We start from the raw sequence: 24738 nt of genomic DNA, 5'->3' as shown, positions 1-24738 counted from the left end.
TTATAGATTGAACTTTCATATGCTTTTGTTCTTTCGGGGTTGCCTTTAGCATAAGCCCTTTTCATGTTGGTTTTATCTGATTTATTAGACTTACCAGTGTTGGCATTTCCCCCAACAAGACTTGCCCCCGGCATATGCTTGGGTCTTCTGGTTCCCTGCCCCACCTCCCTCCCACCCCCCACACTTGCACATTGATTTGGTCTAGAAGTTGAGTCCTGGATGGCACAGGTTCTTGTCTTTGTTCCTAGCTTTTTAAAAGACTCCTCTTTAAAGTTTACTGGGATTTGGTCGCCATCCTTGTCATGTCTTGCAGCCCGGATGTGTTTCTCTTCGAGTGATTCCCCCAAGGTGTTTTCCTTGTGGGTCTGGGTGTGAAATCTTCCTTGGTTCCCCCCGTGCTGAAATGTTGTTACACCTTCACATCTGGATAATAATTGGGCTGAATATAAAATTTTAGGTTCAAAGTTTTTATCCTTCGACATTGAAAAATATTGTCGCGTGGTTTGCAGTGTCCTTGTGGCTGCTGGTGTGGAGCAGCCTGAGGGGTTCGATTCCCGTTCGTTCTTGCCATCTCTCCCAACTTTGGAATTCTTTCTTTGGCTTTGATGTTCTTACATTTCTTTCTTTTAAAGAAAGATTTTCTATTGATTTTTAGAGAGAGAGGGAGAGAGAAACATTGATATGATCGGCTGCTTCCTGCACGCCCCTCCCTGGGGATCGAGCCCCCAACATGGGCATGGGCCCTGACCTGGAATTGAACCAGCAACCCTTTGTAGCACAGGACGAGCCACACCAGCCAGGGCAGATATTTATACATTTCACTGTGTCCTTTGCCCATGTCACCTGTGTGGTGCTCTGCGCTCTGTCCCTCTGAGCTGTTCCGTCGTTCATACAACCTTGTCCCCTCTGCGTCATTGTTTCATCGACTGGAGCTGCAGTTGTCCAGGTGCTGGCCCTTCTACACCATCCTCTCCTGACCGGCTTCTCTTATATTCTGTCTGGCACCCCCTTCCCCGGCTGCCTCAGGGGGTGGTAGACCCATCAGTCCAAACCCCTTAGCTGTTTTCCCTTTCACCATTTCCATTCCTAGTATTTCCAGTTGATTTGTTTGTACCATTTTTTGTTCTTGTTTCATTTTGCTGGTAGCTTTTCTTACCTCCTCAAATATCTGTATTTGAATCATGCTTGTCTCAGCTCTTTGGCGTCTTCTCTGTGCTGCCCACGTGCTGGGCATCTCCCGGGCTCCTGTGTGCTCTGTTCCTGCAGGTGTCTGACACCAGCTCCCCTGGTTAGCTGTGTGTGTTAGCTGAGGGTCAAGGGTCGGAGAGGAGGGGAGGGAAGGTGCTGGGTGGCGGTTTGCCTCCCCTTCAGAAAGGGGCACAGTAGGAGGAGCCCCGGCCTGGGGTTTGCAGCAGAAGAGGAGAAGAGGTGGGTACCTGGAGGGCAGCTCAGCTCTGCACCTCCAGCCCTGCCCTGTGGTCCCACCAGGCAGCGACTGTCCCCAGACAACGGGGAGGGGCAGCAGCGTAACATAGAACAGATTTCTCCCACCTGTTCTCTGCCTCCCCAAAGCCCCTACAGGTTGCAACCTCCAGTCTCCTCCTCACCCAGCCCAGGCCGCCTTGGGCGACTGGGAGGAGTTGGGGGCCCACCTGCCCATCTTTGTGGCCCTCTCACCCTCAGACAATTGCATCCTTCAGGAACTGCTCTCAAGCGCTGTGGCTGCTTCATGGCAGGGAGTCAAGCCTGAGTGTACTGTTTGTGGGATCTATAAACAGCCAGTGATTCCGCTCCCCAAGCAGGAACGCCGTTCGCACGCACGCTGGCTGGCCGAGGAGAGGCCCAGCGAGTGATCTGGCTCCAGGAGGCCGAGCCAGCTGCCTGACACCCGCGGGTTGGTGCCCGCTTGCTCGCTGGCTCGCGTGACTAGCGGGCCTTGGCCTTGTGTTGTTGCTTGGTGACCTTGGCAACGGCTCTCAGGGGACTTCTCTACTCCCCGCTGCCCTTTATTCCGGAGGAGCAACAAGGGGCTGTGAGAATTGTTCCTTTTCCCTCTTTTTTTCCTCTGCCATGACCTTGACAAATCCATCTCTGAAATGCTTGCTGCTTATTTTTTTTGCCACAGGACTGGAAGAGATCAGGATATTCAAGGGATTGGCCAAAGGAAGTCCTGGCTTTCTCAGATGTCCCTTCTCCCCGAAAAGGGGCTGAGGGTGGCAACAGTGTTCAGTGGCCAAGCCGGCCTGGAGGCATGGGCACCTCAGACCCTATCTGTGAAGTGGCAGGTGCACGTTGCGTGACGTTCGGTAATTGAATGTAGATGTGATTATTTTCCCCTTTTAAAAAAGTGCAGCCTTAAGCTTGGGGCCAAATCCCTTTTTCCACTTGGAAAAGTGATCTCATTTTCCATGTACCATGTTTAAAAAAAAACACACACAAAACTATTGTAGGATTAAAAAGAGAGAGAGAGAAAACAAACAAATGCTCGCGATGCATATTTGAAGGATGGTCCCACATGTGTAAAAGTATTTGGCGCGAGGACTCTGGACCAGAAAGTCAGTCTGATATTGAATCCATATGACTCGGCAAACAGCATTTTATGGTCTTTCATCTTTTTTTTAAATTTCTGCTTTGTGAGTTAAAATTAAGGTTGTTTTGGTTGTGACTAATCTCATAAAATCTTTTTTAAGAAGGCATTTTATATGCTCAAGCCTTGAGCATTTCTTTGCTCTTTGAACTATTATTAGTAGGACATCAGTACGCTGCAACCTCAGCATTGGGAGAAGCTGTGGGGGAAATGGTGCCAAGCACGGGTGCCCACTTCCTCTACCCGGGCTGCTCCCCAAGTTGATGGGCATGGAGGATGGGGCTGCCCAGAACCTGCAGGTGGCTGCACCCCTTCAGCTTGCCCAGGAGATGGACTTGAGGTCCCTCAAGGTCACTGTTGTCCAGCACTCGTGTGTGATTGGACTCTGACCACTGCCCTTTTAGCATATGTTCCCTGGACCACACGGCCTGCTGATTACATCAGGTTTTCACTTTTTAGCGATTTGCTGTGGTAGCCAATAGTTGCTCTGAGAGTCTATTAGAGTTGACACCTTATCTTCCAACACCTTTTCGGTGGAGCCCAGCATTGCCCCACCCTACCTCTGCCCAGATCCTGGGGATGGGGCTGCAGGGGACTGATGGAGTCGATGTTAGATGGGCAGCCTGCAGGGTCCCCCATCCTGGGATGTTGTTGCTGGCTCCTGATCAGGCATGAGCTGCTGTGGTGACAGCACTCCATCCACTGAGCACCTGTGAGAGCCAGGCATTGAGCTTTCCTGTCACCACCTGGGAAGTGGATGGTGCCAGCCCTGTTCTCCCTGCCCAGGCCTTGAACCTACATCCTCCATCACTGCCAGCCCCAGAGCCTCAGCTGTGCCCGGGTCCTGCCGAGCACGGGGTGGGAACGATGTGTGCATGAGTTCCCATCAAGTCCAGGTGAGCGGGAACGCCAGGGTTTCTGAGATGAAGCATGTTGAAGCCATCACAGGACGGCCATGAGATGCAGGCTGCGTGCCAGGGCACCATCTGTTCTTTTACAAAGATTTCCAGCTCTGCAGGGTGGCAGTGCGTTTAAACCTCCGGATGAACCTCTTATATCCCAGGCAGAGTGGCAGGGAAGAGCAAAGTGTTGTTGGAATGAATGTCATGCTTACCTCAGATACCTTGCTTCTTGAAAATGCACTCACTGTCTTACTGATACCTCCATCGTCACAGCAGCATCACTCACAGTAGCCAGAAGTGGAAGCAACCCAAGTGTCCATTGATGGGTGAATGGAGAAGCACAATGTGGTCCATCCACACACAGGAATATTACTCAGCTCTAAAAAAGGAAGGAAATTCTTATATACGCTACATGAACCTTGAGGACATTATGCTGAGTGAGATAAGCTGGTCCAAAAAGGACACATCCTGTGTGAATGTGAGACCTTTAGAGTTGTCTAATTCATAGAGACGGAAGTTAGGAGGCCAGGTGCCAGGGTTGGGAAAAGGGAATGGGGAGTTAGTGTTTAATGGGCACAGAGTCTCAGTTTGAGAAGATGAAAAAGTTCTGGAGATCATGGTGGGTATGGCTGCACAACAATGTGAATATGCTTGATGCCAACAAACTGTACACTTAAAAATGGTTAAAGTGGTGAGTTTTATGGTATGTATATCGTACCACAATTTAAGAAATTTAGTTTAAAAAACTGTCATAAAACAGGAGGGAGGGGAGTAAGAGATCAACTGAAGGACTTGTATGCATCCATATAACCATAACTAATGGACATAAGACACTGGGGAGTAAGGGAGGGCAGGGGCTTGTCAAGGGTGGGGGGGAAAAAAGGACACTTATGTAATACCCTTTGTAATACTTTTAGCGAAAAATTTAAAAAAAAAAGAGATTTAAGATAATGAAAAAAAAAAAAAGAAAAAATTAAAAAAAAAAAACTGTCATAAAAAATGCACAGCCTTGGCTGGGTTGGTGGTCTGAGGGACACAGAAATCTGGCCGTAGTGGGTCCCAGCGTGGTCACAGGTGCTAACGGTAAAGGCGCTTAGGGACAACCTCCGGGCTGGGGCAAGTGGATGAGCCGGTCTTAGATTTTTAGGTAAAATGTCTCTGAAGCGGCCCAGGACACAGTTGTGGGAGCGTCCACACTCAATGACTGCCAGGCAGAGAGCTGAGCCTTGGAGCCCAGGACTGATCTGTTTAGGAGAACAACCCACATAGTGCAGCTTTCGCACCCTCCACTCGGCCCGCTTCATGTCCCAGAGTCTGACCCAAATGCCACGGTAAGAGCTGTGTCCTGTCTGCACTCATCAGACCAAGCAAATCGGGTCTTTTTGTTAAATGATATGAACAAGAAAATCTCAAATGTTTCGCAGGTTTTTCGCTAAGAAATACTGGGTGTCTGAGAGCAGAGGCCCTGGGGAGACTGTGGCACATTCACAAACTCCGGAATAATCCTGTAGGACGAGGCCCCGGCAGACACTGCACGTCCCACTCTACTCAGATGTTAGGACAGTGGGACCAGCCACTTCTCTGTGGAGCCGCACAGAAATTGAAACGACAAATAGCACAGTCTGTTTAGTTCCCGGAGACACTGTGCCGGACGCCTATGTTGCCGGGTCAGCTTCCCACTCTTTAGAAGTACATTGGGGTCCAGGGATGGGTTGCTGATAATGGGCTTCGGGATGATTTGTGGTCATCGTCTCTGGCTGGACCATTTAAAGCGGCCACCGCAGCTGCAGTGTCGCATGAGCTGGGATTTCTTGTTCAGAAAACTCAGCACAAGGGTCTAGATCACGCTGTGAAGTCACTGCCCTGGTGTTTGCATCTCTGTGTCAGGAAAGTGATCTGAACCATTGAAATAAGGCAACAAGCCCAGCCAGAGTGGGGCTCAGTTGGTTGAGCATCGTCCCATTCACCAAAAGGTTGCCAGTTCATTCCCGGTCATAGCACATACCTGGGTTGCAGGTTTCACCTCTCTCTCTGTGTGTGTCTCTCTTTCCCTCTGTCTCTTGTTCTCCTTTCCTCTCTCTAAGAATGTCCTTGGGTGAGGATTAGAAAAGAAGATAAAAGGGAAGGGAAGGGAAGGGAAGGGAAGGGAAGGGAAGGGAAGGGAAGGGAAGGGAAGGGAAGGGAAGGGAAGAAGGTAACAACTTGGATGGCACCTTTCCATTCAAGGATCATCCAGGAACTTAATTTTGCATCTAACAGCCACCAGGTCCTGACTGCCTGGGGTCATCTTGCTTCCCAATAGTTTTTAGGCTGGTTTTAACATCTCACTGCTTCCCTCTCAAGTAGAACTGTATTTTCATGAGCACCGTGGCCTTTCCTTTCTGAATGATGCCTTCATGGTTGAAGTGTTGGAACGAGAGAGCAGTCAGGCTTCACTCTCTCCGTCCACGTAACCAGTTGTCCCAGATACATCTGTGTAAAGGACTTCCTTCCCCCACTGGCCTGAGCCAGCGCCTCCACTGAAGACTGCCTGTCTGTCCATACACCATGCAGCCTTAGTTACCATGGCCTTCGAGTCAGTCGGGAAGGCAGTCAGCATAAGTCCTACAGTTTGGTTCTTTACCAAGATTGCTTTGGCGAGTCTGGGCCCTTTGTATTTCCATATAAATTTTAGAATTAGACTGTCAATTTCTACAAAAAAGAAAAACTCTACTGTGATAGGATTGGGATTGCTTTATATCTATAGATTAATTTAGAGGGACTTTCCATCAGGAACTTGCATATCTCAGTGTGCTTACATCTCCTCTCTGCACTGTCATTGCTTTCAGCACGTAGGTCTTGCACATGTCTTATTAGATTTTTTCCTAGGTTATTTTTTTAAAATCTTTATTTCATCTGGGCCTGAAGTCGTCTTTGTGGGATAGTTTTGATTACAACTTCAATTTGTTTAATAGATATTGGGCTATTTAGATTTTCTAGTTCTTTTTATATGACTTTTCTTAGTGTTTTTCAAGAAATGTGTTCATTTCATTTAAATTGCTTACTTCATTGAATATCAGTCTTACTATTCTTTTAATATTTGTAGGATCTGTAATAATGTAGTTTTTAAAATTTCTGGTGTCAGTAATTTGTGTTTTCCTTGATCAAGCTTGCTAGGGGTTTACAATTTTATTAATCTTTCGAAGGACCAAAGTTTTATTTTATTGATGACCTTTACTATTTGACTGCTTTAGAAAAATTTCCTTGATTTTTACTCTTATTCTTACTTTTCTTTCCTTCTACTTACCATGGATTTCATTGGCTTTGTTCCCTAGTTTCTTGAGGGAAAGTTCTATACTTTTCCTTTTGAAACAGTCATTTTAGGCTCGCTGGGACTTCATGTTGCCTTTCTGCTTATAAATAACTTGAAGTTTACCAGTCTCCTGTGTCCTCATCAAGTTGAGAGCATGGGTTGTTCAGCTTTGCTTGTTCCTGTTGCTCTCCATCATGTTTTAGATGTGTGGGGATTGGATCTCTGTGTCTGCCATTATCCTAGGCTGCCTAGAAATATCCAGTATCAGTAATTTAAATGCTCTTAGAAGTTTATAAACCCCAATGGGAAAATTAGCACATGACCTACATGGACAGTTTACCGAAGAAGAAATACAAGTTACCGATAACTGTATGAAATATTTTCAATCTCATTGATAATGAAAGAAATGAAAATCCTAGTAATGGTAAAATAATTTATCACTCAGCAAATTGGCAAAGGTTTAAAAAAGAAAATTAAAAAAGAGAAAATACCCAGATTGTCAAGAATTAAGAGAAGTATTATGACATACTGTGGATGGCCACACACTTAATGAGTGTTAATTTAAGTCTCTAAATGTCTGTGTTTTAAAGATACAAGTTGAAATATTTATGAACTCCACTGACTGGGTGTCTCAACCTCCCTCACCTCCAGCTTCTGTGCTGGCAGAATGGAGTCACAACTGTTCCTGCCTCATGGAGGCAACATGAAATTAAATGAGACATTCCACATAGGATGCCTGACACCCATGGGTACCCACACAGTGTGTGCTGTTCTTACTTTATCATGGTGATGGCGATGATGAAGGAGAAGATGATAGATAGATGGTAGGTAGATGATTGATAAATAACTAGATGATAGATAGATAGATAGATAGATAGATAGATAGATAGATGGTATGTAGATAATAGATAAATAATAGATAATAGATGGTAGATAGATGATAGATAGAATGCTCACTGGTCATGCAGTTAGGTCCTATGTGCATCTTCACTAGTGACGGCTCTGGAAGCCACTGCAGGATGGTCGAGAGGGCTTGCTTTGCAAATGGAGACTTTAAGTCAAGTACAACAGCCACATCCCCACTTTTCTACACACACACAAAGTCCACAATAATTATAGATATAACAGATTTAATCATCATAAAAGCACTGTGAATAACAAACACAAGCTAATTTAAAATCAAGATGAAGTGTATGCATTGTTACAAAATATTTTAAGATGCTGAAACTTATATTGAAATAATTTAAGCCTGAATATGCTAACAGCCATTAAATAAGTGAGATAATACTAAGATCTACCCATTTTCACTTACCATCTCCCCAGAATACACCCAAACTGGAGGATCTAAGAGGTGAGGTGAACCAAACTCTCACGGAACACACGAACCCCGTCTTACATAAGTGGGTCCAGAAAAATGAAAGCTGGGGGAGGGGACCGACTCATGCCTGATGATTATGTGTACTTGACCCCCAAATTAGAGAAGCGTACAGTCTGGCTTTTCCTTAAATATGGAATACATTTATGAAAAACTCCCCAGTGAAATGAATCAATTCATAGCATATAAAGTTACGATCAGATATGTTTACCTCATGTGTGCCAGTGATTCTTTATCGGGAAATCTGTTCCTGTAAGTCACCACTTAATAGACTAACAAAAATGTATGCAGTTATTTCAGTAGATATAGAAATAGCACTTGATGGAGTTCAACGCTTTTTCATGATAAAACCCTTTAGGAAAACCAGAACACAGTAAAGAAGAAGGTGAATGCGTGAGGAAATCACACAGGTGAAATGAAAGGCTTGTGTTTAGTTTCAGGTACTGATGGGGTGTCATCTTGTCCTGATGATGTTTACTTTTTATAAAGCAAATTTGTAATCATCGCAAGAACAGGAACCCAAGTCTTGAGCCTCATAAACCATGACCAAATGCCCATGTCATCTGCTAACTGGGGACCTGTTGCAAAATGATCATAAATAAATGGAAAGGAAGCATTTCTGGGGGTTATGAATGCAGACTACAAAGCAGGGGAGAAAAGGTTGAAAGCTCAAGCAAAACGATGCTTGTACCTTTTCATTTCGAGTGATTGGATGAGTGTATCTAGAGGCCAACTCGATTTTTATTTCTTCCAGTCCCTGGACGGCTTTGCTCTGGTGGTGAGTGCGGAAGGGGTGATATTTTATGCATCAGCAACGATCGCGGACTACCTGGGCTTCCACCAGGTGAGCAAACCCTCCCTCTGCCGTGTGATAGGTCCCGTTAACCTGTGGATGCTCATTGTCTTTAAGGTTTAAACATCTCCAAAGTCTGCTTTTCTTATCACAGAGGTTTTAGCAGGTAAGCATTTCCACACCTCAGCTTTGCCTGAGGCTCAGTCACGGCAAGAGGTGTGACGTGTCCAGGATGTCCCAAATCCAAAGAGCAGCAATGGTACTGACTGTGGCACAGCCCCCACACTTGTCATGCTCTGGCGAGTCCTTGCCAGCAGCATCGATGCCTTAAACACCAGGACAAAGTGTGTTCTGGAAACGCCCTCCTGGATGCGCAGATAATCCACTTGGAACGTTGCCGCAGACCAGCCGGGGGATGGTTCCAGACACTGGGGCCAAGAGCTGCAGCTGAGGTTCATCAAATGCTGGGACCAGAAGGGCGGCTCCTCTAAGAAAAGGTGCAATGAGAAGTCCCACCCAAAACCCAGGAAAGGAAAAGGACACTTCTCTGTGACACTCCTGAGAGGTGTCCCCACACCGGCCCCACTACAGGGGAGGCCGCCTGGGGTGTTTGTCCCCTTGGCTGCACTCAGCAGTGTGTGACATACACCATGCCCAGATCCTGAGATGAGTCTCTCACTCCTAGGACAATACAAGCACCAGGCGTGGCCAGCTTAGCCCTGGTGCCCTCCCTGTCCCCTGTCCCCTCCTGTACATCACAGAAGCTCTGGGGTGCCTCATTTCCACAGTGCTGTTCACCCCTAAGTGGGCACGGCTGGGGTTAATGGCTCCCTCGCTGGTGGACAGGGCAAGAATATGGACACGACTTGATTCCAGCCCCCAGGTGGTGAAGTTTTAGCGGACTTCCCTCAATTGCCTGCGCAGGGCTGAGTCTAGAGAGACGCTGTTTGGTTTGCCTTTTCGTGCTGTCACCAAGAGTTGTCCTGTGAATTCTTTAGCTGTTATTTGGAGGTCTTGGCGCAGACGTTGGCTCGGTGATCAAGGCAGGGGTCCTGTAGAGCAGCCTTGGTTCCAGGTCCGAACTTGCCATTGGACCTTTGTTTTGTTGGAGCTTGGCTATTTCCCTCCAAGAGTTAGAAGTGAAAAAAGAAAGTTTTGCCTTTTATTATAAGGAAATTGTTTCCAAATGCCATTAAAGCAGGCATCGACTCTAATTTATGCAAAATATTTCATCAAAATCTGAGAACAGCTTTGTGCTATTGTGAGCTCCTTGTGCAAAATGATTTACAAAGTTAGGAGCCAGATTCTTCCTATCACAGCCTGAGCCCATTGTCTCTCTCAGGCCCAGCACTGTTTGTGGTGATTGCATAGGTTTAGGCATATATTTCAGTCACCATTTTTTGATTGAAGAAGTTGTCTGTCCTCGCGCAGGGCAGCAGTGGGGAGGCTGTCCCCGTGTGAGCCACGGCGCCTGTGGAGCGTGTTGACTTTGCATGAAAAAGTAAAGATGATAACTGCTGGCATGAGGATTTTGTTCAAGTAATGCTTTTATTCTTAACTCCATAATGCTGGTTTAGAGCTAAAATAATGGCTGCTTTTACTTGATCAAAGCCATGTTTTTGTCTATTTGAATAATTGTTATATTATTCTCTGCCTTCCTCGCATTTTTCCCACCATTTACTCCTCTTGACCTCACTTCCTAGGAATCAAGCTCTAGGAGATTAAGAAAGAAGAAGGGTGGTCAGACGTGCCACACTAATTATTACAATACAGATCCTTGTTTCCTCAAACTGAAAAAATTCACATTTAATGTCTTCAAATTGGCCTTAGTCAGGAATGCCTTTTCCGGTTTTATTATGCCCTCCTCTAAGTTCATCTGTCCCTTGTTTTGGTTGAGCCGCAGACTCATACCTTGCATGTTAATTCCACACATTCCTTTCGTTAATAATTACGGTGTGACGATGACGAACGGCACCCAGGGAGAACTGTGGGCAGCCCACTGCCTTCTGGGTTCTGTAAAGCTTGGGGTCACCGACTAAAACTCATGAGGGAATAATGTGCACCACAGGGAGAACCATGACTGCTCAGTGCTCAGAGGTCAGCATACTCTTTTCCTTAAACAAAGCCATAGAGGGGAAAATGCCATCTATCTGCAACAGGATGGAAAAACACGCAATTCTCAGTAAGGACTCAACCACACAGAGAACATAAAACAATCTTTAAAGAAATTAAAGAAGATCCAGATAAATTAAGGGATAGGCCATATTCATGAATTGGAGGACCCAATCTATATATATAAAAGGCTAAGTGACCAACTGTCTGTTTATCTGACCGTCTGACTGATTGACCGGCCAGTACATATGACACACACTGGCAATTTAAAAATAAACGTTGACTTGTGCATGCACGATACATATAAAGCTCTCACTGGTGCCAATCGCACTCGTGTGTTTCGGTCTGTCATTGTAGATCGTGAATTTGGTTGACACTTCTATTATAGAGAAAGGGCGAATAGCAATATTAAAATATTTCTTCTAATTAATTTCCTTTCAATGTGCACGAATTTGTGCACCAGGCCACTCGTATTATCATAAAGATGTCAGATCAAGTTATAGAATTAATGACATTGCCACAAAAACTGAGCAGCTCTTCTGGAAACTGGCAAGCTAATTGGAGGTGCAGAAAGCTAAGGTGATCCGAGCAGGTTAAGGGAGTGGGAGGGACTTAGGGGGACACAAGACTTATGATTCTGGACACAAGACTTCCTACAAAACTCAGCAGTTAAGATAGTATGGCCTCAGTGCAGGGACAGACAAATGGACCCACAGGGGAACTGGCAGTCAGAGCAGACGGGTATGCACAAATAAAGGTGGTCCTGCCGATGGTGAGGAAATGGTCAATAAATGGAGCTGGGTAAACTGGATCTACTGGCAGGAAAACAAATCTTGATTCTTGCCTCACACCATACACAATACATATTAGGTGGATGGTAGACGTTTCTAGGAGATAACAGAGCAGAAGTAGGAGATCTATAAGGAAAGATTCCTTAGGACAAAACCCCATTCCTGAGGAAAGATTGATGAATTCAGCTGTGTTAGATCCATTAAGAGAGTGGGAAGGCAGGCCAGGGAGTGGAGATGTTTGCAATGGAACACGCCCAACAAAGTCCTTGTGACCAGAACAGACAGAGAACGCTGACAAGTCAGCACGATGGCTCCATGGAAAATGGAGAAAAAGACACAAATGGGCAACATGCACGCACACACATAACACGTGTACACACACAGTCACATCTAAAGACCAATAAATCTGTGAGATGCTCCATTTCCTTAGATTTCATGATGTGCAAATTAAAACCACACTAAGAAACCATGACACATTTGCCACAGAGGCTCAAACGAGAAGGGCTGAAGTGCCGAATGTCGGCGAGAATGAAAAGCAACTGGACTTTTGCACTCGCCACAACGAAGGCGTGACTTGTGCACTCACTTTGAAAAGCTGTTTGGCATCATCTCCTGAAGCTGAACTTTGGCTACCATGCCCAAGTAATTCCACTCCTGGGTGTGCTCTCAGAGACGCAGCCGCGTCACGCCAACGGGCCCAGACAGGGTACAGCCCGAGTGTCCGTCAGCAGGAGAGGGGATTAGCCAGAGGTGGGTACCCATGCAGCAAAACGCATACAACGATGGGGGTGAAAACTGCGACACGCACACACGTGGGTGAATGGACAGGCACCAAGGAGCACAGCACACAGCGCTCCACTTACGTGCAGGCCAGCGTGACCGCCCCCGGGAGGGAGAGAGGGAGAGGCCCACGAGGTGCTGTGGGTGTCCTGCTTGCTGACTGGGTGCTGGTGTCACGGGAACTCAGCGCGCTGTATATTTATGATATGGGTACTTTCCAGCCTAGATGTTACACTGGAATCGCACAAGTGCATTAGGGAAACGTCCCTGTGGGTAGTGCACTTGCCATCATAGAGCCCCAGGTAAGGTGAGAGCCATCAGGTGAGCTGGAAGCCACCAGGTGAGACAAGAACCTTCGGGTGAGGTGGGAGCTGCCAGGTGAGGTGCGAGCCAGCAGGTGCATCCCCTTCCACCAGGAGCTGGTCTCTGCCTGTTGGTCCCACATTCATGTCCAGACATTTGGTCTGAGCCTCCCGCTCTGCCCCTGAAGTCACCGCCTGGCAAGTGGGTGGAGATCGGGGGCTCCGTGTTCCAGGTGGCATGGCCCGTCCTCCCAGGGAGGGAATGGCCTCGAGGCCACACTCCAGTCTTTCCTGTGGACTTTCTCTTCACAGATAGGGCTTGCTCCAGAGAGTTGGATGAGGTGTTTATGAGGTAGTCAGCACTGGGGGCTGTGTGCAAACCCCCCTGGGGTACCTGTTCACTGGGGGCCGTGTGCAAACCCCCTGGGGTACCTGTTCACTGGGGGCCGTGTGCAAACCCCCTGGGGTACCTGTTCACTGGGGGCCGTGTGAAAACCCCCTGGGGTACCTGTTCACTGGGGGCCGTGTGCAAACCCCCTGGGGTACCTGTTCACTGGGGGCCATGTGAAAACTCCCTGGGGTACCTGTTCATGGGGCCGTGTGCAAACCCCCTGGGGTACCTGTTCACTGGGGGCCGGGTGAAAACCCCCTGGGGTACCTGTTCACTGGGGGCCATGTGAAAGCCTCTTGGGATACCTGTTCACTGGGGGCCGGGTGAAAACCCCCTGGGGTACCTGTTCACTGGGGGCCATGTGAAAGCCTCTTGGGGTACCTGTTCACTGGGGGCCGTGTGAAAACCCCCTGGGGTAAGGCTGGGCTACCTGTTCTGATGTTTCAGACGGACGTGATGCACCAGAACATTTATGACTACATCCACGTGGACGACCGCCAGGACTTCTGCCGGCAGCTCCACTGGGCCATGGACCCTCCCCAGGTGGTGTGTGGGCAGCCCCTGCGCTCGGAGACAGGTGGGTCTCACCGAGCCTGGGAGCCCGGGCTGTCAACACGTGGACTGCCCAGGAGACTGCCCCCGACCTCATCCCCTTCCCTTCACATCGATGCAGCGTCCCCTCTTCCAGAGACCGCTCCCGAGTTCCTCTTGCCCCTCCAGACGGCCCACAGGGCTCCGGGGCTCCTGAGCATGATGGTGTCTCTGCCCCTCTCTGGGCTCTGCCAGGGCCCGGGAACCCCTCCCCAAAAGCTGCGGTGCTTGTCTTCCCCCACGGGTGCAGTCTTCCAGGAAATTCCTTTGGCCCCATTTGATTTACCTAAAAAAGAAAGCCCCCAGAGATTGTTGTCTGCTCACAGATGTGCCCCTTGTGGGCTGGACCCCTCCTTGCAAAGCCCCACCCGACCGAGACCGAGGCCCCTGCCCACTCAGGACGCGTTGGGCAGGCGTCCAGCTCCTGCGGAGGTGGCAGGGCAGACTGGCGCGCAGGGGAAGCGCACCGGGCACGAGGAGACAGGGTGCCTCCCCCTGGGGCCCAGCACGGGGGAGTGAGTCCCAGTCTCCCCAGAAGTTGTAAACGATTCAAGAAAAGTTTCCAACACAGCCTCACGCAACAGCATAATTTCCTCATAAAGCTGAGTGAAGGAAGCAAACCCAGGTGCTGACACGCAAGCCCATTTTATCCAGCTCCAAAGGGACAGGCTGAGCAGCCGGTGGTGTCACACGCGCAGTCTTACCGAAGTGACGTGTTTCGTTTTCTCAATCCTCACCAGAGCATTTGTTTTTATTGATTTTTTTAAATGTGGATGATTTTTTTTTTTGCCTTTTATTATATAGGATTTTATTGGGGTGACATTAGTCTACATCAGGGGTCCTCAAACTTTTTAAAAAACTGAACAAATTCCTATGGACACTGCACATATCTTATTTTGAAGTAAAAAAACAAAACGGGAACAAATACAATATTTGTATTTGCATGTGGCCCACGGGCCGTAGTTTGAGGACCCCTGGTCTACATGAACACATAGGTTACATGTGTGGATTACTAATTTACAAAACCTGTATGTAGGACCGTATGCCCACCACCCAAAGTCGAATCTCCTGTCAGCGAGAGAGGATGGGGTAGGGAGAGAGAAACATGGATCGGTTGCTCCTGTCCTGGCCCCAACTGGGGATCAGAGCCACAGCCTAGGCATGTGCCCTGACTGGGAAGCAAACCCTTTGGTGTATAGGATGACGCTCCAACTAACTGAGCCACCCAGCAAGGGCCGAAGTGATGTTTTTAAAGGCAAAGGACTGTGAGCACATTTGTGGGAGCAGCTGTCACTGTGGGGTCTTGGGGACAGGGGATGGGCGGGACGTCAGGGGCCGTGTGAATTGCGCCCTAGACCAGTGATGGCAAACCTTTGACACGTGTGTCAGAGGTGACACGAGAACTCATTTTTTTGGTTGATTTTTCTTTGTTAAATGGCATTTAAATATATAAAATAAATATCAAAAATATGTCTTTGTTTTACTATGGTTGCAAATATCAAAAAATTTCTAAATGTGACACTTCACCAGAGTTAAGTTAGGGTTTTCAAAATGCTGACACGCTGAGCTCAAAAGGTTCGCCATCACTGCCCTAGTCGGTGGGCGTGTTACGTGGTGATAGCTGCCTGGTAGCGCACAGTTGATCAGCGTGCTTTTTCCGTTTCCCTGTCACGGCCTTCGGGCTCTCGCCCCCACCTGCGCCCACCTGGGCAGGAGAGGATATCATGCTGGGGAGGCTGCTCCGGGCCCAGGAGGGGGGCGCCGGCCCCACCGAGTACTCGGCCTTCCTGACGCGCTGCTTCGTCTGCCGCGTGCGCTGCCTGCTGGACAGCACCTCGGGCTTCCTGGTGAGTGAGTGGTGGGGGCTCCGGTGACATTTGGGTGCCCTGTGTCCTGTGGCAGAAGGAACGGAGGGGGAAGTGAGCGGCTGGGGGCGACCTGCGTGTGGTTCTCAGCAGAACTGAGGGATGCCAGGTGGGTGAAGGAGAGTGAGCCTGAGACACCTCCTACACATAGAGGAGATGACTCAGTGACCTGTTAAAACTCTGCAGTAGGTTTCACACTGTACTGGGTTTTAATTTACGTTTAGTTGTACCTTTATTTCAAATTCATTTGCGAAGATTTTCCCAGGACACCCAACAAGCACCCAACCGAGACCGCGTTCCTGCCAGGTCTTTTGGCTTAACCTCTTCTCTTGCAAATGGATACTGTGCTCCCACTTCTCATGTTTGGCCATTTCCTCTCCCAGCTTCTCACTGAAGGGATGAAGGGAAGGGAGGAGACGTCCTCCTGGGGGCACAACAGAGCAGGGCCCCTAGCCCGTGCCACACCTCTGTCCACCTCCCAGACTGTATTCGAGAGCCTCTGTCGCTTCTCCTCCCCAGCCCAGTCCCCACACTCTCCTCGGGGTCACAGCCTCCCTAGAGGTCCAGCACCCCCATTCTTGGGCAGCAATTCAACACCAGACCCTCTGACCCCAATCAGTGCTGCAGGGCAGGGCCCTGGGGCTCAGTCTCCAGCCCTGCCTGGGTATGTGCACTGCTGTCCCCGGCCACTGCTCACCCTCCCAGCCCCACCGGGCCCCGTGCCCAAGAGGAGTTCATCTCCCCCTCCTGGACTTTGGGCCCCTACCTGGAGTCTGTGTCCCCACCTGGACTGTGAGCCTCTCGAGGGTCCATCTCCATACCTGGGCTGTGGCCCTGGGAGGCACGAACCCCTGGAGTGTTGGTCCAGGGCTGGGCTGGAGATTTCTAGCTGGTGCCCAGCGTGCATTTAGGAAGGGAAGACAGACAGGACGGTGGTGTGTCTGCGGATCATCCTCTAAGTGGCTCTGGAAGAGGGAACCATCCCTGCAGACCAGCCCTCGGGCGCCACCTACCGGCTGGCCGCATCAGTGCCCATCTCACTGATCTTGTTTTGTGCCAGTTTTTCCAGCTCAGAGCCCTTTGAGCCACCGCACATCCCCACCCCCATCCCAGCCCCAGACCTTCGGGAAATGCACACCAAAACCTCCCACATCAGAGCTGCCCAGCGGCCCTGGGCTGAGGGCCAGACCCCCTCAGGACTTGAGACCCTCGGCATCACTCACTTGGGCGTTGGCCTCTGCAGGCAGGGCTCAGTGCAGAGGCTGCTACCAGCCCAGTGGCTGCAGTTTCATTAACCTTTTCCTGTTGGTTGGTTGTTTTGTTTCTGCATTAACAATTGTCTTAATAAAAACATTATTTGTGCACAATACAAATTCAGTCACTTTAGAACAGTAGAGAATGAAACAAATGTTCCTCCTTTGCATTTACCTGCTTCTCCGGATGTCACGGCCCCTACACATGTCCCTCCTGGGGTGTTTCCCCAGTTTCTTGCTCCCCTCCCCCCCATACCCCTCCTTCTCTGCTCCACCCTGACCACTGAGGAAGCAGAGCTGCTGCTGGGTCTGGGAGACCCTCCCCTCAGGTCCCTGTGTCCTTTATGCTCACGTGTGAGGGTTGGCTCGCACACCCACACACCCGTAAGTGTGCACATGAGAACATGCTTGTCAGTTAAAGGATGTTACAGAGACTCCAGAGCAGCTGGGAACCACTCGGAGGCCTGGGGGTAGTTCCTGTCCCACGGAGGCCAGGCATGGAAAAACGCTGGTGCATGCCTCCTCGGTGACTGGGGATAAGGTTCTCGTCCGTGTTTCGATCCCTGGGAACGTCATTTCCACCTGCTTTGACCATGTTGCTAATCGCTCTGTGAACATGTTTCTGTCCTTAAAACATCAGACGATGCAGTTTCAAGGAAAACTGAAATTCCTGTTTGGCCAGAAGAGGAAGGCGCCGTCGGGAACAGCCCAGTCCCCTCGGCTCTCACTGTTCTGCGTCGTGGTGCCTGTTCTCCTACCTTCTGTGGCAGAGATGAAAATGAAGGGTGCGTTTCTGCGGGCGAAGCACAGGGCAGACGGCTCCACTGCAATGGACACGAAGTGAGTAGGCCCCTCGGCAGCCACGCTCACCGTCGCTGGTGCTTAGAGTGGAGTGCCTGACACGTAGCTCTTCCTACGTTTTCTCCATCTTCAGAAAGCGAGGAAGAGAGAGAAATGTGGTGTTTTTTTAAGCTAGCACATTATGGGAGCAACCATTAGAAAAATAGAAATGCTTTTGTGAACTGTGGCAGCAAACACTGCCTCCACCCTTTGTCCCAAAATCCTCCAGTTCCCGCCAAGCCCCAATGGCCACCTGCACAGCTGTCCCTTTGTGGGGTGTGAGCGTCCACTGCTCCTCAGCACCCACGATTCACCTCTGATGTCTTCCATGACCATTTAGATCAGGGGCGGGGAGTCTTTTTTCTGCCAAAGGCCATTGAATATTTATAACATCATTCACAGGCCATACAAAATTATCAACTTAAAAGTTAACCGCTATATTTGGTCACACATTTAATTAACTCACCCCTAATGCCTTGGCAGGGCCAGACCGAATGAGTTCGCTGGCCTTATATGGCCCGCGGGCCGGACGCTCCCCACCGGCACGGTGATTAGAAAATCTGACAGCAGACACGGCGATTGGAGCGCTCCCACTGTGTGCTCTGCTTTCTCGAGATGCTCATTCTCATGTCCACGCTCTGTGGTGTGGTCTGCCTCGGGGCTGCAGCTGGAGCCACTGCCTTCACGGCATGAGACCCCACCTTGCTGCTGCTGGCCTCACACGTCTGCACTGATGGTGGCTTCCAAGAACACAGCCGTGGCCCTGGGGCTGCCCTCCGGGCCCCTGACACGGGCCAGTATGCTAAGACAGTAGTTTTGTGGAATGGTTTTTAGTGAAATATACATATGTCTTTTCACTTTTAAAGGTGTAATATGCATGACACACGAGAGAGAGAAAACAGAATAGCCAATGAGAACAACTGTAAGTGTAAGTGATGAAGCAAGCTAAATCGGGAAGGTGTGCTGAAGGGCAAAGGTTATTGTCCAAAGACCAACCCACTGTGCAGAGCCTATTGCAAAGGACTTAATGTGCCTGGTGGGGGATGAGTCTGTCCACACCTGCTTTTTTAAAAAATATTTTTTATTGATTTTACAGAAAGGAAGGGAGAGGGGTAGAGAGTTAGAAACATTGATCAGCTGCCTCCTGCATACCCCCTACTGGGGATGTGCCAGCAACCAAGGTGCATGCCCTTGACCGGAATTGAACCTGGGACCCTTCTGTCCGCAGACTGGCTCTGTATCCACTGAGCCAAACCAGTTAGGGCTCACACCTGCTTTCTTACCACCTGGACTAACACACTCATACTCTGAATTATTTTCCATCTTCATTGACTGTCTTCGAGTTTTCTGTGTTTTTAAGCTGTTGTGGCCTGATCATTATAATTGAAACTACACAGTGACTTTTCTGTTTTCCGTATGTTTTTCCAACCCTACAAACAAGAGAGGAAAATTCTACCCTTCCCATCCCCTCCTAGAGGTCTGTGTGAAAGCTGGGCTTCTGCTGCCCCCTGGCGCCCATGTGGGGAAGCGCAGGCTGGCTGCACAGGTGCTGTGAACGCATGGGGTTGCACACATAATGCCAGTTGAGTCATTATTAGGTATCATATTGTATAGAATTTCCTGAAAACTCAGAATAGGGAAAGACAAAGGCCCTCAGAGAACGTTGGTTCTGTTCAACATTCTAAGAAAGGAGAGAACAACTGCCTCGAGCTTCCTGGGTTGTGAATTTCCAGCTGCTCTGAATGGAATTCCTAAACCAAGGTTTAGTTCAGGCGTCATGTTCGATTCCCTCTGAGCTCAGAGATGGTGGAAGGTGCAAACTCAGAGAATCAGAGGCCCTGGGGGCTGCTCTGGATGTGTTTTGTTGTCCCTGCAGATGCTATTCAAGTTCTTCACAACTTTCCTGACAGGTTTGTGACACACCTTCATGCCTGATTGTACATGGATTCTGTATGTGTAAATCCATCTACTTGCTAACACTTATTTGTGCTCCAAAATCAATACCCAGGGGCCTTTGCAGTCATTCATAGTCATGCACAGAGTGACAGATATTTGAGTTGTCAATGAACATGTTCCCACTGAGAGAGACATTTCACCTCTTCCTCTGCTCTCTCCTCTCCCTTCTCTTGTCTCTGTTCTCTTATCTCTGCTCTTAGCCTCTGTCTCTCACCCCTGTTCTCCCGTCTCTGTTCTGCTACAGAGATGACCAGGGGATGGAGAGGTGGGGCAGGGGACAGCAGGGCAGGAGGCTTTGGCTCTGGGGCCAGCCAGGTGGACTGGATTTGAATCCCACTCCTGCCCCTGCTAGAGGGATGGCCTTGGGCAAGTCACTTAACACTTCTGAGCCTATATTTTTCTTTATTTAAAAAAAATATATTTTTATTGATTTCAGGGAGGAAGGGAGAGGGAGAGAGAGACAGCAACCTCAATGATGAAAGAGAATCATTGATGGGTTGCCTCCTGCACACCTCCCATTAGGGGTCGAGCCCCAAACCCAGGCATGTGCCTGGACCGGGAATCAAACTGGGACCTCCTGGTTCATAGGTCAATGCTCATCCACCGAGCCACACCCACCAGGGACCTGTATTTTTTTTTTTTGAAAATTAATTTTAAAAAAGAATCTAGCAGAATGCATTTCCTCAGGCTTAAGATTCTGCCTAAGCTCTGTGATGGGTGTGTGTATACGTGTGTGTGTGCGTGTGTGTGTGCATGCAGGACGATGGCTCAGTGTTCACTAATTTAGTAGTTCATGGTGACTGTGTAGAGCAGGGGTAGGGAACGTCCGGCCCACAGGCTGTATGAGGCCCAAAACATCATTTGGTCAGGCCCAGCCAAGGCATTAGGGGTGAGGTAATTAAATGTTTGACCAAATAGAGCAGGCTAATGTTTAAGTTAATAATTTTGTATGGCCCGAGAATGATGTTATAAATATCCAAATGGCCCTTGGCAGAGAAAGGTTCCCCATCTCTGGTGTAGAGCATAACTAGTGTAAATGACAAGAATTTACTGTATTTTCATTCTGGCCATCCAGAATACAGTAAAGGCACTGAAAAATCATCCAGTGTGCAGGTCTACTTTCTGAAGCAAATCCATTAGGCCTTTATTGGCCTAAAAAGTGACATGAATTGGAATTTTTAGCAAATCTCTAGCTGAGAAAAGACTTTACGATCTATACAAAGTTAAAAAGTATGAGTCAAGTTAAAAAGTGTCTCCCCCTCCTAGCCATAACTGTAATGCCTGTTGTGTTGTTAACTTCCACCGTCAGCACATGTCATCTGCATATTATTTTGCTATTATCTGTTCTCTGCAGAGCAAAAGCCACCAGGAGTCTGTGTGTATCGGAATTGCACGGGAAACCCAATTACTTAGCAGGTACTTTTAAAAGATCACTATGTTACCTTTTTTATTATTTTTTTTAAAATATGTTTTTATTGATTTCAGAGAGGAAGAGAGAGGGAGAGGGAGAGGGAGAGGGAGAGGGAGAGGGAGAGGGAGAGGGAGAGGGAGAGGGAGAGAGAGAGAGAGAGAAACATCAATGATGAGAGAGAATCATTGATCTGCTGCCTCCTGCACATCCCACACTGGGGATCAAGCCTACAACCTGGGCATGTGCCCTGACTGGGAATTGAACCGTGACTTCCTGGTTCATAGGTTGATGCTCAACCACTGAGCCATGCTGGCTGGGAAACCGTCACTTTTTTTAAATGGGTAAAAGGTGTCAGTGTCCCTTGGAGGGCTCCCCCAACTCACGGGGCTGGGCGATGGCCAGTTCCCGGGGACGCGGGTCTGCACAGCTCTGAGGGGCTCCAGGAGCCGTGTCCACAGAGAGCAGAGCCGCCCTCCAGGCCCAGGTGCTGCTCAGGGCCCCCGTGACGCTGTTCCCTCCTCTGCATCCCGACAGGAAGAAACAGTGGAGAAAACGGCATTTCTGTGTTCAGGGCACAGATGGACGCCTGCCGCTGGGCCCGGGTTCCCGCCAGGGCCACGTGCCTGTGCCTGCGGGGTGGCCCCGACCTCGTCTTGTACCCCGAGGGGGCCGCCGGGTAAGTGGTGCCTCTGCCCAGCCCAGCACCTCCCGCAGTCACAGCCGGGTGTCAAGAAAGAAAAGAGCGACTGGTGGCCTTGACCGTGATGGCTAAACCTTGCTCTTAGTTGAACATGCAGATACACACGGAACACACCCAGACATGCTTCTCGCCCTGTAAGTCGTCATTACACGTCTGGGGCCTGGCTGGAGATGGGGACAGGACTTCCGCGGGGGCTGTAGGACCTTTGGACCACCCTCGCCTGGAGCTGGACCCTGGGTGGCTGCCTCGTCCTCTGCCCTCCCCTTTGCGTGGAAACCCTCTGCAGCCTCCCCAGGCCCCACCCCTTCCCTGACACGGCTCTCCTCTTGGAGGCCTGCACTGCTGTGTGGTCCCAGGACCACCTCGCCCTCCCAGCACCACCTCCCATCACCACAGGTGATGCCACACCGTGCAATGTACATGACAGGACCTGGCACCCAGAAACCACCCAGAACCCCCTCTCCCAGCGTTAGTAGCTACTTCACACGTGGCCTGTGCCTCATGGAGATGCTGCTCCCTGCACCCCTACCCCACCCTACCCCATCCCACCCCGGCCTCAGAGTCCCCCCTGGCGCCCTGGCGGTGGGAGGGTCTTGCACAGGAAGGGGGGCGGGTGCTGACACTGGCTCATGGGCTGCAGGGTTGAGAGCCGCAGGGTAGTGCGGGCGTAGAGTGGCCTCACAGTCAGTCAGTGCCACCCTAATTTAGAGCCCTCCCCTCTCTCCGCTCTGCTGTCTGATGGGCCGTCTCTCCACAGGGACTGGGGAGGTGAGGAGCATGGGAGGGTGCCCAGCAGCGGCTCCGGGGTCAGGAGGAGGAGGGAAGCACACGCTTACGACTGCTGCTTCGAGACGCCAGGACCCACGAGGCAACTGAGCTGGACGGCAGGCCAACACGGTCAGGACGGCCCCAAGCCAAAGCTGGAGCCCGGCAGGAGTGACCCGTTCCCTGTGCATGCCACCTCCCGGGGCTCCTGCGTGCCCTACCCCAGCGCCCCGGGCACTGTCCCTGCCTTCCGGAATGCCCCTGGCGCTCACCAGGCCCCCAGTGCCTATGCCAGCCGGCCGAGCAGAGCCTTGCAGGATGGCGAGCAGGGCCCGGTCCACTCTCCCGCCAGCGGCCCCTTCCCCCTGGGGAGCCTGGAGAACCAGGTCCCTCAGCCAGGAGTGCAGTGCCTCGCAGTGGGGGGCTATGCCACCCAGGACATCAAGTTGCCAGGTGTGCCCATGCCCCCGGAGGCCCCGTGCAACCCCATGTTGTCACTTAACGTGCCCATCAAGATGGAAAGTGACTCTGGGTCCGAGGATGCAGCAGATGGCTACTCTGTGTCGCCCAGCCAGGTGTGGCTGGGAGCCAGCGACGTGGCTAAGAGACAGCTGGTCACTTTCCCTACCAGGATGCACCTGAAAACAGAGCCAGACTCCAAGCACCACCTGTACACCCCGCACCTGGGGCCTGGCATGCTGGGGGCTCCCCCCAGGCCTGGCAGGGAGCTGGCCCCCTTCCACCCCACACACTTTGTCTGCCTGGAGCGTGGGCATGGCCCTCCTGAGCCAGAGCCTCCCCCCTGCCTCTGTGTGCGGGGCCACCGGCCCCCCACTCTGGGCTGTGACTGCAGAGCTCCAGGGACCACACCCATGATCAAACTTGAGCCCTTGGACTCACCCCCTTGGGCCGCTCACAGCCAGGATGGGGCGCCCAGGGTGCTCCCCAAAAGTGCCTTGGCGACACTGGTGCCGCCCAAAGCCTCCGAGTGCTCTTTTCTGCCATAAGCCGGGCGTTTGTTCAGTGGCATCTGCCCCCCTCCGATTGTCAGCTGGGATGGCAGGTGCAGGCCAGAGCCCCTCTTCAGGGGCGCTCTGCAAGTGGCACAGGTTCAGTCCTCTGTTATCTGGTGGCAGATGCAAGAGTGTGTTCTGTGTTTTGTAAAATATCACCAAAGTTCTTAAATGCAAAGTGGTCTTAAGTCTGTTCAAGTATGACAGTATTTCTCTCCGAGGGGCTAAGTTTTTCAGGAAGCGGCCACAGTGAGGCATGTGGGCCAGGTGGGGCTTACTCCAGGCTCGGGAGGTGGCAGCAGGCTCGGGGCTGACTGGCAGTCCCCGGGGCATGAAAGCTGTGACGTTCCCTGCGGCCCCACACCTGCCTCCAGCTCCCCATCCGTTCAGAGTGCAGCCTCGCCCTGGGGATTCCGCGGCCAGGCAGGCCCTTGGGGCTGGAACTCGCTCAGCAGCAGGTGACCATGCCCCATTCCCGGCAGGAATCTAGGGAGTTCCAGGCAGAAGGCACTGGAAGCATCAGGTCCTATGGCATGTGCTCTGCGACCCGCATGGAGTTGGAGGCCAAACTGGAGTGGAGATTCACGGGGTGACGTCCAGTTCCTTCTAGAAGTCTGTCTGGGGCTTTGAATAGGCCTCTGAAGATGGTTTACGCTCACCTGTCTCTTGGTGCAGCATGTAACCTAGAGTTCCCAGAGTCTGGGTTTGGAGGTAGAGAGAAGTTGAAATCGTGGAGGAAAGAAACATGAGAGTGCATTGTCCCGCTGTCTTGCTGACTGTCCACAGTTTTTCAAATGAGGACTCCAATCACCATCCCAGGAAGAGTTGTTAGAGAAAAGCCAGGCAGGTAACTTCTTTAATTGGAAGGGTAATGCGTTCTGATTGCAGGAAATTTGGATACAAAGCATAAGTCCAAAAGTGAAGGTGACCCTCAATCCCCATCCAGAGATGGCTTGTAGCCGATGGCAAAGTTCCAGGGGAACCTAGGGCATCCCATCGGGGTCTGAAAGCCAGCAGGC

General features: G+C 50.4%; 1 protein-coding gene across 1 annotated transcript in view; it reads left to right on the top strand.

The window, feature by feature from the left end:
• AHRR (aryl hydrocarbon receptor repressor) overlaps positions 1 to 24032 on the top strand; it is a 60696-nt gene extending 36664 nt beyond the window's left edge. Inside the window, exons 4-10 of the mRNA XM_070411446.1 lie at positions 8911 to 9000; positions 13773 to 13902; positions 15630 to 15763; positions 17675 to 17874; positions 21185 to 21246; positions 21776 to 21917; positions 22699 to 24032. Coding sequence (XP_070267547.1) covers positions 8911 to 9000; positions 13773 to 13902; positions 15630 to 15763; positions 17675 to 17874; positions 21185 to 21246; positions 21776 to 21917; positions 22699 to 23713 — 1773 coding nt within the window. The 3' untranslated portion in view covers positions 23714 to 24032. The remainder of the gene's footprint in view (positions 1 to 8910; positions 9001 to 13772; positions 13903 to 15629; positions 15764 to 17674; positions 17875 to 21184; positions 21247 to 21775; positions 21918 to 22698) is intronic.
• Positions 24033 to 24738: the final 706 nt, after the last annotated feature.

The sequence above is a fragment of the Myotis yumanensis genome, unplaced genomic scaffold (genome assembly GCF_028538775.1).
Source record: "Myotis yumanensis isolate MYYU_CA2020_CCGP unplaced genomic scaffold, mMyoYum1.0.hap1 SCAF_4, whole genome shotgun sequence".
In the NCBI taxonomy this organism is placed as follows: Eukaryota; Metazoa; Chordata; class Mammalia; order Chiroptera; family Vespertilionidae; genus Myotis; species Myotis yumanensis.
The sequence above is the reverse complement of the archived record's forward strand: the minus strand, read 5'-3'. Positions and strand labels throughout refer to the sequence as shown.